The following is a 17,214-nucleotide window of genomic DNA, read 5'->3' on the forward strand; positions in this document are numbered from 1 at the left end:
TCGAAAGCTTCTATTCTCTTCCTGTCCAAACTATTTATCGTCCATGTTTCACTTCCATGCATGGCTACACTCCATACAAATACTTTCAGAAACGACTTCCTGACACTTAAATCTATACTCTATGTTAACAAATTTCTCTTCTTCAGAAACGCTTTCCTTGCCATTGCCAATCTACGTTTTATATCCTCTCTAATTCGACCGTCATCAGTTATTTTGCTCCCCAAATAGCAAAACTCCTTTACTACTTTAAGTGTCTCATTGCCTAATCTAATTCCCTCAGCATCACCCGATTTAATTCGACTACATTCCATTATACTCATTTTGCTTTTGTTGATGTTCATCTTATATCCTCCTCTCAAGACACTGTCCATCATGTTCAACTGCTCTTCCAGGTCCTTTGCTGTCTCTCACGGAATTACAATGTCATCGGCGAACCTCAAAGTTTTTATTTCTTCCCCATGGATTTTAATTACTACTCCGAATTGTTCTTTTCTTTCCTTCACTGTTTGGTCAATATACAGATTGAATAACATTGGGGAGAAGGTACAACCCTGTCTCACTCCCTTCCCAACCACTGCTCCCCTTTCATGTCCCTCGACTCTTATAACTGCCATCTGGTTTCTATACAAATTGTAAATAGCCTTTCGCTCCCTGTATTTTACCCCTGCCACCTTTAGAATTTGAAAGAGAGTATTCCAGTCAACATTGTCAAAAGCTTTCTCTAACTCTACAAATGCTAGAAACGTAAGTTTGCCTTTCCTTAATCTTTCTTCTAAGATAAGTCGTAGGGTCAGTATTGCCTGACGTGTTCCAACATTTCTACGGAATCCAAACTGATCTTCCCCGAGGTCGGCTTCGACCAGTTTTCTCATTCGTCTCTAAAGAATTCGCGTTAGTATTTTGCAGCCGTGAGTTATTAAACTGATAGTTCGGTAATTTTCACATCCTTCAACGCCTGGTTTCTTTGCGATTGGAATTATTATTTCCTTCTTGAAGTCTGATGGTATTTCGCCTGTCTCATAAAAATGGTTCAAATGGCTCTGAGCACTATGGGCCTTAACTTCTGAGGTTATCAGTCCTCTAGAACTTAGAACTACTTAAACCTAACTAACCTACGAACATCACACACATCCATGCCCGAGGCAGGATTCGAACCTGCGACCGTAGCGGTCGTGCGGTTCCAGACTGAAGTGCCTAGAACCGCTCGGCCACTTCGGCCGGCGCCTGTCTCATACACCTTGCTCACCAGATGGTAGAGTTTGGTCATGACTGGCTCTCCCAAGGCTATCAGTAGTTCCAATGGAATGTTGTCTACTCCCGGGGCCTTGTTCCGACTCAGGTCTTTCAGTGCTCTGTCAAACTCTTTTCGCAGTATCATATACATTACGTATGTAGATTGTGGACAGTTGGAAATGTGGGTCTCATGGAAAGCATGCAAGGGATAAGTCCCTGCAGTCGCGCTATTCATCTGTGTCCTCGGTGGCTGAGATAGGCGGCAAGTTAACTCAGCGTGTTCGGTCAGAGGGTGAGCTGCCCTCTGTAATAAAAAAAACTGAGTTAATCAATCAATAACGAACTGGAACGGGTGTCTTGCGACGTCCGCATCGAACAGATGAAACTAACGAAACCGAACAAAATGAGGTTTAAAAAAAAAAATAAAGTGGACAGAGCGTCTGTCACGTAAGCAGGAGGTCCTGGGTTCGAGTTCCGGTTAGGGCACATATTTTCAGCTGTCCCCATCGAGGTATATCAACAACACCTGTCGACAGCTGATGGTTTCAATTAATTATCATTTATTCTAGGAAGCTGCACGGTCATCAATGGTATCTGTCCTTTCGAGAACAGTTACTATCTTATACTAAGATGGTATCTATGCTCTCGGACATGACCCGGTCGGGGGACACATTTTCATCTGTCCCCGTTGACGTAAGTTGCCTGTAAGCTGCTAATGGTGTTCATTTCATTGTAGTTACTATCTTGATACGAGCTTGAATATTCGGCACTGCTCGGCAGCCGTCTTAATGCTTTTATAGCGTGTCCGTGCAGCGATCGGCCGTTCCTTAAGTCGTGGAAGTAATCGGTAGCAAACCGTGGCATGTAGACTGAAATACTGAATGTTATCAAAAGTGCTAGCGTTTACTGAGTGTTAGAAGAAATTATAATTTGTGACCCCTAAGAAATCGATATTCTCACTTGAAAAAGTCATCATAATATCCCTGGGGGAATTATTTAATGAGATTATTTCTACGGAAAGTTTGATTGAAAAGTAAGGAGAGACTGCTACGTAACATAGCGGGCCTGGAGGGAATACCGACAGTGTCATTATGCACTGGAGCCCGTAGTACAGAAGTTACACTAAAGCGGTAACTTGAGCGGACGGATAGCGTTTGTAGATGATGTTCGTTGTAAACGCTGACTCCGGAAGAACTGTAGTGGAACGCACGCACCTCCCTCCGATATTTGAACAATTAAATATTATGAGTTCAGATTAACAAATGCGGAGATAGGAAATCTGGGGAACAACTGAAATAGCGCATCGGTTCACTGAAATTTGCATTTATTGTAACACTTGATGACACACCAGGAAAATATCGCGTGTTACACTTGATAATAGCACTAGAACAATAACAAAAACCTGATTTAGTTTTTTGCGCAATACTTAAAGTTCAACAGGCAGGGAAACACACTAAGTTCTCCCATAAATATAAATGTGCGCGTAGGAGCGTTAAAAAATTGGCTATCGAACAGTCACTTATAACATCAAGGCAGGTACAGCCCATGTAAAGACAAAATAGTTAGCAATTTTACACGTTGACTAGAACATCAAGATGAATATGACATTAAGTACAGCTCAATACTAATATTATATATATATATATATATATATATATATATATATATATATATATATATATACGATGTTACAAAAAGGTACGGCCAAACTTTCAGGAAACATTCCTCACACACGAATAAACAAAATATGTTATGTTGACATGTGGCCGGAAACGCTTACTTTCCATGTTAGAGCTCATGTTATTACTTCTCTTCAAATCACATTAATCGTGGAATGGAAACACACAGCAACGGAACGTACCAGCGTGACTTCAAACACTTTGTTACAGGAAATGTTCAAAATGTCCTCCGTTAGCGAGGATACGTGCATCCACCCTCGGTCGCACGGAATCCCTGATGCGCTGATGCAGCCCTGGAGAATGGCGTATTGTATCACAGCCGTCCACAATACGAGCACGAAGAGTCTCTACATTTGGTACCGGGGTTGCGTAGACGAGAGCTTTCAAATGCCCCCATAAATGAAAGTCGAGAGGGTTGAGGTCAGGAGAGCGTGGAGGCCATAGAATTGGTCCGCCTCTACCAATCCGTCGGTCACCGAATCTGTTGTCGAGAAAGCCCGCATCTCGTGGTCGTGCGGTAGCGTTCTCGCTTCCCACGCCCGGGTTCCCGGGTTCGATTCCCGGCGGGGTCACGGATTTTCTCTGCCTCGTGATGGCTGGGTGTTGTGTGCTGTCCTTAGGTTAGTTAGGTTTAAGTAGTTCTAAGTTCTAGGGGACTGATGACCATAGATGTTAAGTCCCATAGTGCTCAGAGCCATTTGAACCATTTTTTTGTTGTCGAGAAGCGTACGAACACTTCGACTGAAATGTGCAGGAGCTCCATCGTGCGTGAACCACATGTTGTGTCGTACTTGTAAAGGCACATGTTCTAACAGCACAGGTAGAGTATCCCGTATGAAATCGTGATAACGTGCTCCATTGAGCGTAGGTGGAAGAACGAAACTAAAATGAGCTCTAACATGGAAATGAAGCGTTTCCGGACACATGTCCAGATAACATATTTTCTTTATTTGTGTGTGAGGAATGTTTCCTGAAAGTTTGGCCGTACCTTTTGGAACACCCTATATATACTACGGGCCATTGAAATTGCTACACCAAGAAGAAATGCAGATGATAAACGGGTATTCGTTGGACAAATATATTATACTAGAACTGACATGTGATTACATTTTCACGCAATTTAGGAGCATAGATCCTGAGAAATCAGTACCCAGAACAACCACTTCTGGCCGTAATAACGGCGTTGATACGCCTGGGCATTGAGTCAAACTGAGCTTGGATGGCGTGTACAGGTACAGCTGCCCATGCAGCTTCAACACGATACCACAGTTCATCAAGAGTAGTGACTGGCGTATTGTGACGAGCCACTTGCTCGGCCACCATTGACCAGACGTTTTCAATTGGTGAGGCATCTGGAGAATGTGCTGGCCAGGGCAGCAATCGAACATTTTCCGTATGAAGAAAGACCCGTACAGGACCTGCAACATGCGGTCGTGCATTATCCTGCCGAAATGTAGGGTTTCGCAGGGATAGAATGAAGGGTAGAGCCACGGGTCGTAACACATCTGAAATGTAACGTCCACTGTTCAAAGTGCCATCAATGCGATCCAGAGGTGACCGAGACGTGTAATCAATGGCAACCAATATCATCACGCCGGGTGATACGCCAGTATGGTGATGACGAATACACGCTTCCAATGTGCGTTCACCGCGATGTCGCCAAACACGGATGCGACCATCGTGATGCTGTAAACAGAACCCGGATTCATCCGAAAAAATGTCGTTTTGCCATTCGTGCACCGAGGTTCGTCGTCGAGTACACCATCGCAGGCACTCCTATCTGTGATGCAGCGTCAAGGGTAACCGCAGCCACGGTCTCCGAGCTGATAGTCCGTGCTGCTGCAAACGTCGCCGAACTGTTCGTGCAGATGGTTGTTGTCTTGCAAACGTCCCCATCTGTTGACTCAGGGATCGACACGTGGCTGCACGATCCGTTACAGCCGTGCAGATAAGATGCATGTCATCTCGACTGCTAGTGATACGAGGCCGTTGGGATCCAGCACGGCGTTCCGTATTACCCTCCTGAACGCACCGATTCCATATTCTGCTAACAGTCATTGGATCTCGACCAACGAGAGCTGCAATGTCGCGATACGATAAACCGCAATCGCGATGGGCTACAATCCGACCTTTATCAAAGTCGGAAACGTGATGGTACGCATTTCTCCTCCTTAGACGAGGCATCAGAACAAAGTTTCACCAGCAACGCCGGTCAACTGCTGTTTGTGTATGAGAAATCGGTTGGAAACTTTCCTAATATCATGACGTTGTAGGTGTCGCCACCGGCGCCAGCTTTGTGTGAATGCTCTGAAAAGCTAATCGTTTGTGTAGCACAGCATCTTCTTGCCATCGGTTAAATTACGTGTCTGCAGCACGTCATCTTCGTGGTGTAGCAATTTTAATGGTCAGTAGTGTATGTTGGGCGCGGCGACTAGGTCGTTGCGGATCCCGTATGTCTCGTGGGCCCCGATATGAATGGTATGACGTATGGGGCGTCGGATTACGAGGGGCTGTCGCCCAAGGGGCGGACGGGCTGTGCCGTTGCGGTGCGTGGCGGAGAGTACTTACCGCTGTCCACGGCCGGGTCGCAGAGCTGCGGGCCGTCGTGGTGGCAGGCGAGCCCCGGCCCGCCGCTGCCGCCGCCCCCGCCGCCGCCCCCGCTGCCGCCCCCGCCGCCGCCGCCGCCCCCGCCGGCGCTGTCGTGCTCGGCCTGCTGCAGCACCTGGTACAGGAAGTCGATGTACCTGGCGGCCAGCTTGAGCGTCTGGATCTTGCTCAGCTTGTCCGACGGCAGCGTGGGGATGATCTTGCGCAGCGCCGCGAACGCCTCGTTCAGGCTCTGCGTGCGCTGGCGCTCGCGCACGTTCGCCATCACTCGCTGCTGCTGCAGCTCCTGCAAAAAATACACGAGGAAGACATTTCAGAAGCATCTCGTGTCCAATAAAGAGACGGGCTCCCCTGACCCCTCTTTTTTTCAACATAATTTTGCAAAAGCTTTCGAAGACGTGATCATGTTCAGGGTGGTCCCATTTTTATTACATATTCGTGTAGTACGTAAAGAAATACGACTGTTTTAGATGGACCACTACTTTCTGGTAGATGGAGCTGTGATAGTCACAAGTTTAGACGAACAACTGGTAACAGGTATGTTTTTTAAATTAAAATACAGAACGTAGGTACGTTGGAACATTTTACTTCCGTTGTTCCAATGTGATACATGTACCTTTGTGAACTTATCATTTCTGAGAACGCATGGTATTACAGCGTGATTATGTGGGTCCCTGGCCATGTCGGTATCCCTGGGAACGAAGCTGCAGATGCAGCGGCCAAGGCTGCGGTCCTCCAGCCTCGGACAGCTTCCTTCGTCCGATTGTAGCAGGGTCATTTGTCGGCGCATTTTCTCGCTGTGGCATGCCGATTGGGCTGCACTTACAGACAACAAGCTTCGGGCCTTGAAACCTCTTCCCGTGGCTTGGACGTCCTCCTCACGCCCTTCTCGGCGGGAGGAGGTAGTTTTGGCCCGGTTACGAATTGGACATTGCCGGTTCAGCCATCGCCCTCTGCTGACGGCTGCGCCGGCGCCGTTCTGCCCGTGTGGGCAATTGCTGACGGTCCGCCACATGTTAACGTCCTGCCCGGATGTTAACGCACTGCGTCTTGGTCTTGGCCTGCCCTGTAGTCTAGATGCCATTTTAGCGGACGACCCACGAGCAGCTGCTCGCGTTCTTCATTTTATCAACTTGACCAACCTCTCTAAAGACCTTTGATTATGCTGTTTTTTTTTTTTACTCCTATGCCTGTCAGTCTGTCTTTTATCGTGTTTTCCCTTTTAGTTGCTGTTTTAAACTTGTGTTGTGCCTGGCGGTGCATTCCTAACGTAGTCTGGGCGCTAATGACCATTGAAGTTTTGCGCCCTAAAACCACAAAAAAAACAAAAAAAAACAGCGTGATTACCTGTAAATACCACATTAATGCAATAAATGCTCTAAATGATGTCCGTCAACCTCAGTGCATTTGGCAATACGTGTAACGACATTCCTCTCAACAGCGAGGAGTTCGCCATCCGTGATGTTCGCACATGCATTGACAATGCGCTGACGCATGTTGTCAGGCGTTGTCGGTGGATCACGATAGTAAATATCCTTCAACTTTCCCCATATAAAGAAATCCGGGGAAGTCAGATCCGGTGAACGTGCGGGCCATGGTATGATGCTTCCACGACCAATCCTCCTGTCATGCTATTCAATACCGGTTCAACCGCACGCGAGCTATGTGCCAGACATCCGTCATGTTGGAAGTATCGCCATTCTGTCATGAAGCGAAACATCTTGTAGTAACATCGCTAGAACACTACGTCGGAAATCAGCATACATTGCACCATTTAGATTGCCATCGATACAGTGGGGGCCAATTATCGTTCCTCCCATAATGCCGCACCGTGCATTAACACGCCAAGGTCGCCGATGTTCCACTTGTCGCAACCATCGTGGATTTTCCGTTGCCCAATAGTGCCTATTATGACGGTTTACGTTACCGCTGTTGGTGAATGACGCTTCGTCGCTAAATAGAACGCGTGCAAAAAATCTGTCATCGACCCGTAATTTCCGTTGTGCCCAGTGGCAGAACTGTACACGAAGTTCAAGGTCGTCGCCATGCAATTTCTGATGCATAGAAATATGCTACGAGTACAATCGATGTTGATGTAGCATTCTCAACACCAACGTTTTTGAGATTCCCGATTCTCGCGCAATTTGTCTGCTACTGATGTGCGGATTAGCCGCGACAGCAGCTAAAACACCTACTTGAGCATCATCATTTGTTGCAGGTCGTGGTTGACGTTTCACATGTGGCTGAACACTTCCTGTTTCCTTAAATAACGTAACTATCCGGCGAACGGTCCGGAGACTTGGACGATGTCGTCAAGGATACCGAGCAGCATACATAGCACACGCCCGTTAGGAATTTTGATCCCAGTAGCCATACATCAACACGATATCGACCTTTTGCGCTGCTGGTAAACGGTCCATTTTAACACCGGTAATGTATCACGAAGCAAATACCGTCCGCACTGGCGGAATGTTACGTAATACCACGTACTTATACGTTTGTGACTATTACAGCGCCATCTATCACAAAGCGAAAAAAGTGATCCAACTAATACATTCATATATTTTGACATAAGTTTAGTCTTGATCACTCATGTATGTTTTAATGATACAGGTAACCGGTTTCGGTTCTTTCTACAGAACCATCATCAGACCCATGGCTCCCTTAGGATGGTAGGCGGAGCTCTCCTCGCTGCTACGCAGTCAACTGCAGTTGACTGCGTAGCAGCGAGGAGAGCTCCGCCTACCATCCTAAGGGAGCCATGGGTCTGATGATGGTTCTGTAGAAAGAACCGAAACCGGTTACCTGTATCATTAAAACATACATGAGTGATCAAGACTAAACTTTAGTCAAAATATGTTTACCAAAATAATACATTCATATTTCTTTACGTACTACACGTACATGTAATAAAAATGGGGGTTCCTGTTTAAAAAACGGCAGTTGATATCCGTTTGACCTATGGCAGCGCCATCTAGCGGGCCAACAATAGCGCCATCTGGTTTCCCCCCTTCAAGCTTGACAAGTTTCGTTCTTTGTAGTTTTTTTCGTTTCACGCTTATTTCCTAAGAAATTTGGCCCCGTCACTATCAATGGACCACCGTGTATAGACGTAGTGCCTCTTCAGTATCTTCTCCAGTATTACCTCATACTTAGAATTCATCCAGTGGCAGAATCGGTGATTGGGGAGTACCAGGGTGGTTTCCGGCCAGGGCGGTCAACAGTAGATCACATCTTCAATCTCCGGCAGCTCACTGAGACGGTGGCTGAATATGGTAAAGATCTGCACATTTTATTCCTTGATTTTAAGAAGCCTGTGATTCTATACATCGCAAGAGGCTGCTCAGCTGTTTAAGGGTGTTTGGCATGTCAGAGAAACTTATCAATCTGACAAAGATCTATATGAGCGAAACGCATGCAAAAGGTAAAGACGGGAATTTTAGAACATGTTTTTTGCTCGAGTATCATGTCGTTTTTGGAAACCCAGAATCTACTCTGTAGGAATCAACATGGATTCCGGAAACAGCGATCGTGTGAGACCCAACTCGCTTTATTTGTTCACGAGACCCAGAAAATATTAGATACAGGCTCCCAGGTAGATGCTATTTTCCTTGACTTCCGGAAGGCGTTCGATACAGTTCCGCACTGTCGCCTGATAAACAAAGTAAGAGCCTACGGAATATCAGACCAGCTGTGTGGCTGGATTGAAGAGTTTTTAGCAAACAGAACACAGCATGTTGTTATCAATGGAGAGACGTCTACAGACGTTAAAGTAACCTCTGCCGTGCCACAGGGGAGTGTTATGGGACCATTACTTGTCACAATATGTATAAATGACCTAGTAGATAGTGTCTGAAGTCCCATGCGGCTTTTCGCGGATGATGCTGTAGTATACAGAGAAGTTGCAGCATTAGGAAATTGTAGCGAAATGCAGGAAGATCTGCAGCGGATGGGCAGTTGGTGCAGGGAGTGGGAACTGACCCTTAACATAGACAAATGCGAATACATAGAATACATAGAAACAAGGATCCTTTATTGTATGATTATATGATACCGGAACAAACACTGGTAGCAGTTACTTCTGTAAAATATCTGGGATTATGCGTACGGAACGATTTGAAGTGGAATGATCATATAAAATTAATTGTTGGTAAGGCGGGTACCAGGTTGAGATTCATTGGGAGAGTCCTTAGAAAATGTAGTCCATCAACAAAGAAGGTGGCTTACAAAACACTCGTTCGACCTATACTCGAGTATTGCTCGTCAGTGTGGGATCCGTACCAGATCGGGTTGACGGAAGAGATAGAGAAGATCCAAAGAAGAGCGGCGCGTTTCGTCACAGGGTTATTTGGTAACCGTGATAGCGTTACGGAGATGTTTAGCAAACTCAAGTGGCAGACTCTGCAAGAGAGGCGCTCTGCATCGCGGTGTATCTTGCTCGCCAGGTTTCGAGAGGCTGCTTTTCTGGATGAGGTATCGAATATATTGCTTCCCCCTAGTTATACCTCCCGAGGAGATCACGAATGTAAAATTAGAGAGATTCGAGCGCGCACGGAGGCTTTCAGACAGTCGTCCTTCCCACGAACCGTACGCGACTGGTACAGAAAAGGGAGGTAATGACAGTGGCACGTAAAGTGCCCTCCGCCACACACCGTTGGGTGGCTTGCGGAGTATAAATGTAGATGTAGATGTAGATGTAAATCACGTAACTGAGAAATTTGACACTGTCACAGGCCTCAGGCAAGGAGATGGGTTGTCGCCCTGTCCTGTTCAACTTTGCCTTCGAGATGGTCCTACGGGAGACCTTCCAAGAGAAAGAAGGGATTGAAATCGAAGGAAAGACACTGGCATACTTAACCATTGCAGACGACATCTGTGAGCAAATGACGAGAGTATTAAAGGATGCTGCCATTAAATTCGGGCTAAAACGAAGCCAAGACAGAGTACCTCGTTATGACGCGTGGTGAAGGTCAGGCCGCTGGTCATCTGCAATTAGTACAGGTGGAAGACCAGTCCTACAAGAGAATGCATGAATTTCAATACCTAGGGGCACTTTTCACTAGAAACACATCATGTGAAGCAGAGATCAATGCCAGAATAGAAGCAGGAAACCGATCTTACCACGGCCTAGCACAACTGCGTCGCTCCATATATCTCTCCAGACAGTTCAAGATTCGACTATACAAAACTCTGATCGAGCCTGTTGCTCTATATGGCTGTGAGGCATGGAGTATCCGGAAACAGAACTTACATAAGCTCCGCGTTTTTGAGAGGAAAGTGCTTCCGAAGATCTTCGGACACAAGGGAATGGAGGATCAGACACAAGCTGAGGAGCATGAGGAAGTATACCAGCATCCCAACATAGCAGGAACTGTCAAAGCCAAATGAATCCAGTGGGCTGGCCGTGTGGCCCAGATGGAAGATCACAGATGGCCACGGAAGCTCATGGATTTCACACCTACAGGAAAGAGACCCCCAGGGAGGCCGAAGAAGTGTTGGGGGGATGGTCTCCATGAAGATTTAAACCATGCATCAATAGATGTGGATGAATGGCGGGTAGCAGCAATGGACAGAATACAGTGGAGGAGGAAACGTAGCAGCGTGCGGTCCACTAGACCTGATCATGTAGAAGAAGAAGAAGAACAGCATACTGAACAATCATTCTGAGGGTGGGCCTCTGCAAGGGCTTCTTTACCGCCACACCATCGCATTCCCCTCAGATTCAGAAGTAAGACGGCCCAGCATACGAGGTGTGGCTAGAAAAAAACCGGACTAGTACTGGTGAAACAATAAAACGAATGCAATAAGGCTGAAAGTCGCGTGGCCTGTCACGTGACTCTCGCTCCGCCTACTGCTCGAGTTTCATCTGCCTCCTGCACTCAGTCTGCCCGTGGCGTCTGTTTTAAGTAGTTGACGTTTTGTCTGTGCGTCGGAAAATGTTGAGTGTACAGAAAGAACAGCGTGTTAACATCAAATTTTGTTTCAAACTAGGAAAATCTGCAAGTGAAACGTTTGTAATGTTACAGCAAGTGTACGGCGATGATTGTTTATCGCGAACACAAGTGTGTGAGTGGTTTAAACGATTTAAAGATGGCCGCGAAGACACCAGTGATGACACTCGCACTGGCAGACCATTGTCAGCAAAAACTGATGCAAACATTGAAAAAATCGGTAAACTTGTTCGACAAGATCGCCGTTTAACAATCAGAGCAGTGTCTGAGTTAACAGGAGTTGACAAGGAAAGTGTTAGGCAGATTCTTCATGAAAGTTTCAACATGAACAAAGTGTGTTCAAAAATGGTTCCAAAGTGTCTCACAATTGAACAGAAGGAATGCCGAAGAATGATTTGTTCTGACATCCTGGAAAACATTGAAAGTGATCCCACCTTCTTACAAAATGTTATTACTTGCGATGAATCGTGGTTTTTTACTTACGATCCCGAAACTAAACGCCAATCGATGCATTGGAAAACTCCTGGTTCTCCACGACAAAAAAAAGCACGAATGTCAAAATCGAAATTCAAGGCAATGATGATTGTTTTTTTTGACATCAAAGGGATTGTGCACATTGGGTACCAGAGGGACAACAGTGAATCAGCATTACTACATTAGCGTCCTAGCTACCCTACGTGAGCGAGTACGGAGAAAACGGAACGATTTGTGGAGAAAAAAGTCATGGATCCTTCACCAAGACAATGCCCCAGCTCACAGTGCGTTGTCAGTGAAGACGTTTTTGGCAAAACACAACATTCCCATCTTAGATCATCCACCCTACTCACTTGATTTGGCCCCCTGTGACTTTTTTCTTTTCCCTAAAGTCAAGTCAGCTTTGAAAGGAACTAGATTTGAGACTGTTGAAGCAGTAAAAGAAAAAGCGACGGAAGTAATGTATGGACTTACCGAAAATGATCTGCAGCATTGCTATGAACACTGGAAAATTCATATGGAGCGGTGTAGAGACCGAGGAGGAGAGTACATTGAAGGAGATAACATGAAATTGTAAATAATTGTAAATAAATGTTTTTTTCCAGCATCAGTCCAGTTTTTTTCTAGCCGCACCTCGTATAGCCCGTCGAAAACACAGATCACGGATGAAAACAGGAAGAAGGTGCACTGAACAGAAAAAAAAGCAAAATGGAAACAGTGATCGTTCCAACAACAAGAAGTGAAATAAAGAGCAGTCAAAATAGCAGTGCCGTCGTGGGTAATTGGTGATGGTGTTAGACTGTCAAGCAGGTCAGCCGTGTTCGAAACTCTCTCGCGCTTGGCGGACTGGATGCTCACCCATCCAAGTGCCAGCCCAGCAGGACAAAGATAAGCGCTGTCGGGCTGGGCTAGCACTTGGATGGGTGACCATCCGGTCTGCCGGGCGCTGTTGGCAAGCGGGGTGCACTCAGCCCTTGTGAGGCAAACTGAGGAGCTACTCGACTGAGGAGTAGCGGCCCCGGTCTCGTAAAGTGACGTACGGCCAGGAGAGCGGTGTGCTGACCACATGACCCTTCGTATCAGCATCCAGTCACGTCTGTGGGCTGGGGATGACATGGTGGCCGGTACCTAACGTTGAACCTTCATGGCCTGTTCGGACAGAGTTCGGTAGTCTTGGCAGATGTCACACTACTCGCTATTTATAGAATATAAGCCATGTGGCAAGAATACATTACCGTCGAAAGTACGAGGTGCATTCAAGTTCTAAGGCCTCCGATTTTTTTTCTGATTATCTACTCACCCGAAATCGATGAAACTGGCGTTACTTCTCGACGTAATCGCCCTGCAGACGTACACATTTTTCACAACGCTGACGCCATGATTCCATAGCAGCGGCGAAGGCTTCTTTAGGAGTCTGTTTTGACCACCGGAAAATCGCAGAGGCAATAGCAGCACGGCTGGTGAATGTGCGGCCATGGAGAGTGTCTTCCATTGTTGGAAAAAGCCAAAAGTCACTAGGAGCCAGGTCAGGTGAGTAGGGAGCGTGAGGAATCACTTCAAAGTTGTTATCACGAAGAAACTGTTGCGTAACGTTAGCTCGATGTGCGGGTGCGTTGTCTCGGTGAAACAGCACACGCGCAGCTCTTCCCGGACGTTTTTGTTGTAGTGCAGGAAGGAATTTGTTCCTCAAAACATTTTCGTAGGATGCACCTGTTACCGTAGTGCCCTTTGGAACGCAATGGGTAAGGATTACGCCCTCGCTGTCCCAGAACATGGACACCATCAGTTTTTCAGCACTGGCGGTTATCCGAAATTTTTTTGGTGGCGGTGAATCTGTGTGCTTCCATTGAGCTGACTGGCGCTTTGTTTCTGGATTGAAAAATGGCATCCACGTCTCATCCGCTGTCACAACCGACGAAAAGAAAGTCCCATTCGTGCTGTCGTTCCGCGTCAACATTGCTCGGCAACGTGCCACACGGGCAGCCATGTGGTCGTCCGTCAGTATTCTAGGCACCCACCTGGATGACACTTTTCGCATTTTCAGGTCGTCATGCAGGATTGTGTGCACAGAACCCACAGAAATGCCAACTCTGGAGGCGATCTGTTCAACAGTCATTCGGCGATCCCCCAAAACAATCCTCTCCACTTTCTCGATCGTGTCGTGAGACCGGCTTGTGCGAGCCCGAGTTTGTTTCGGTTTGTTTTCACACGATGTTCTGCCTTCATTAAACTGTCGCACCCACGAATGCATTTTCCACACATCCATAACTCCGTCACCACATGTCTCTTTCAACTGTCGATGAATTTCAATTGGTTTCACACCACGCAAATTCAGAAAACGAATGATTGCACGCTGTTCAAGTAAGGAAAACGTCGCCATTTTAAGTATTTAAAACAGTTCTCATTCTCGCCGCTGGCGGTAAAATTCCATCTGCCGTACGGTGCTGCCATCTCTGCGACGTATTGACACTGAACGCGGCCTCATTTTAAAACAATGCGCATGTTTCTATCTCTTCCAGTCCGGAGAAAAAAAAAACGGAGGCCTTAGAACTTGAATGCACCTCATAAATGAGATAAGACTGACAGGTGAGACGTATGCAAGCATCATGTCTGATCACCTCCAACCATTCATGTCCACTGTGCATTCTGACAGATTTGGGCAATTCCAGCAGGACAATGCGACACCCCACACGTCCAGAATTGCTACAGAGCGGCTCCACAAACACTCTTCTGAGTTTAAACTTTTCCACTGGGCACCAAACTCCCCAGACATGAACATTATTGAGCATACCTGGGATGCCTTGCAACGTGTTGTTCAGAAGAGCTCTGCACCCATTCATACTCTTACGGATTTATGGAGAGCCCTGCATGGTTCACGGTGTCAGTTCCCTCCAGCACTGCTTCAGACATTAGTCGAGTCCGTGGCTCGTCGTGTTGCGGCACTTCTGCGAGCTCGCGTAAGCCTGCACGATGTTAGGTAGGTGCACCAGTTTCTTTCGCTCTTGAGTGTAGAATACGACTCACGCGGTAAGACTCTGTTACCGTCGCAAGTACATATGAATAGTGAGAGCAGGCGAGATACCACACAGATGTCCGCCCCCGGTAGCTGAGTCGCCAGCGTGACAGAATGTCAATCCTAAGGGCCCGGGTTCGATGCCCGGCTGGGTCGGAGATTTTCTCCGCTTAGGGACTGGGTGTTGTGTTGTCCTAATCATCATCATTTCATCCCCATCGACACGTAAGTCTCCGAAGTGGCGTCAAATCGAAAGACTTGCACCAGGCGAACGGTCTACCCGACGGGAGGCCCTCGCCACCGGCCATTATTATTATTATTCTTATTATTATTACCACACAGATGGCTCGCAGAGATGAAAACTGTGGTGTCACTGCCAGACACCACACTTGCTGGGTGGTAGCCTTTAAATCGGCCGCGGTCCGCTAGTATACGACGGACCCGCGTGTCGCCATTGTCAGTGATTGCAGACCGAGCGCCGCCACATGGCAGGTCTAGAGAGACGTCCTAGCACTCGCCCCAGTTGTACAGCCGACTTTCCTAGCGATGGTTCACTGACAAATTACGCTCTCATTTGCCGAGACGATAGTTAGCATAGCCTTCAGCTACGTCATTTGCTACGACCTAGCAAGGCGCCATTATCATTTGCTATTTATCTTGTGATGCATGTGCCGTCAGACCGATCTTCACCAATTATGGATTAAAGTTAAGTATTCCAGAGGCTACGTACTTTTCTTTCTACTATAAACTCCTATAACGGTTCCAGACCTCACGCCAGCCTGCGTGAGCTTAACGCGTGCCTTTCGGTTCAAAAAAATGGCTCCGAGCTCTATGGGACTTAACATCTGTGGTCATCAGTCCCCTAGAACTTAGAACTACTTAAACCTAACTAACCGAAGGACATCACATACATCCATGCCCGAAGCAGGATTCGAACCTGCGACCGTAGCGGTCGCGCGGTTCCGGACTGAGCGCCTAGAACCGCTAGACCACCGCGGCCGTGCCTTTCGGCTATCAATCATAGTGGCTTGGCTGTCTTGCCAAGTCACAACAAAAACAACAAATAAACGGGTGTGAACTACGTTACAACAAAGGCATTCAAGAGTCAAGATTTCCAAAAGGGAACGGAACTTCAAAAAAGTTAAAAACATATGTTTTGACAGAGCACAGAGAAAGTGTGTGATTCTGAAACTACTGCGTTCATTTGTTGCAGCTTATGAGAAGGGACAGGATGATAGGACATCTGCTAAGACGAGGGAATGACTTCCATGGTACTGGAGGGAGCTGTAGAGGGCAAAAACTGTAGAGGAAGACAGAGATTGGAATACGTCAAGCAAATAATTGAGGACGTAGGTTGCAAGTGCTACTCTGAGATGAAGAGGTTAGCACAGGAAAGGAATTCGTGGCGGGCCGCATCAAACCAGTCAGTAGACTGATGACACAAAAAAAAAAAAAAAAGTGACATACTATTACGTTTTCACAATTTTCTTTGGAGTAATCACATTCACATTCATACGAATACCTACATCGGTCAAACAGGCACATCTCACTCATTTACCAGTCGTACAAAGTAGGTGCCTATCATGTGACATACGTACTGTCACTAATGCCGTGTCTCACACAGCAGACGTGTTTTCCGGTGGACGATTCGGTTCACTTGTCGCCTTGTCATCAAACGTTTGTGCTTCCCATTCGAGAGACACTTCCTGTCGGCTGCCATTAGACTAGCTGTGCAGAATCAAATGTTCAAATGTGTGTGTAATCTAATGGGACATAAGTGCTAAGGTCATCAGTCCCTAAGCTTACACACTACTTAACCTAAATTATCCTAAGGACAAACACACATACCCATGCTCGAGGGAGGATTGGTTGGTTGGTTTGTGGGATTAAAGGGACCAGACTGCTACGGTCATCGGTCCCTCTATCCAAATACTAAAAACACCCACAGAGAATAAAAAAGAGTAACAGAATAGATCACAGACGACACAGAACAAGAGAAACTTAGACATAGACCATACAAAACGAACTAAAATCACATAGTGTGACGGTGGTTGGCCGACCATAGAAACAGAAAAGGAAAAACCAACCACTTAGGAACACATTAAAAAGTCAGACTAAAATCGCAGGGCAGAGACCTGAATCAACACAAAAGGACATAACAAACGCTCAGATTAAACGATAAAAACCCCCTGCCCGAATAAAACGTGAAACTAAGCCAGCCATAACAGGGTCATCAGATAAAAGGGCAGGGAGCGTA

General features: G+C 46.6%; 1 protein-coding gene across 1 annotated transcript in view; it reads right to left on the reverse strand.

Moving 5' to 3' along the window:
- Positions 1 to 17,214, reverse strand: part of LOC126108165 (uncharacterized) — a 150,414-nt gene that overhangs the window by 28,057 nt on the left and 105,143 nt on the right. The window contains exon 5 of the mRNA XM_049913408.1: positions 5,586 to 5,805. Coding sequence (XP_049769365.1) covers positions 5,586 to 5,805 — 220 coding nt within the window. The remainder of the gene's footprint in view (positions 1 to 5,585; positions 5,806 to 17,214) is intronic.

The sequence above is a fragment of the Schistocerca cancellata genome, chromosome 11 (assembly GCF_023864275.1).
Source record: "Schistocerca cancellata isolate TAMUIC-IGC-003103 chromosome 11, iqSchCanc2.1, whole genome shotgun sequence".
Classification (NCBI taxonomy): Eukaryota; Metazoa; Arthropoda; class Insecta; order Orthoptera; family Acrididae; genus Schistocerca; species Schistocerca cancellata.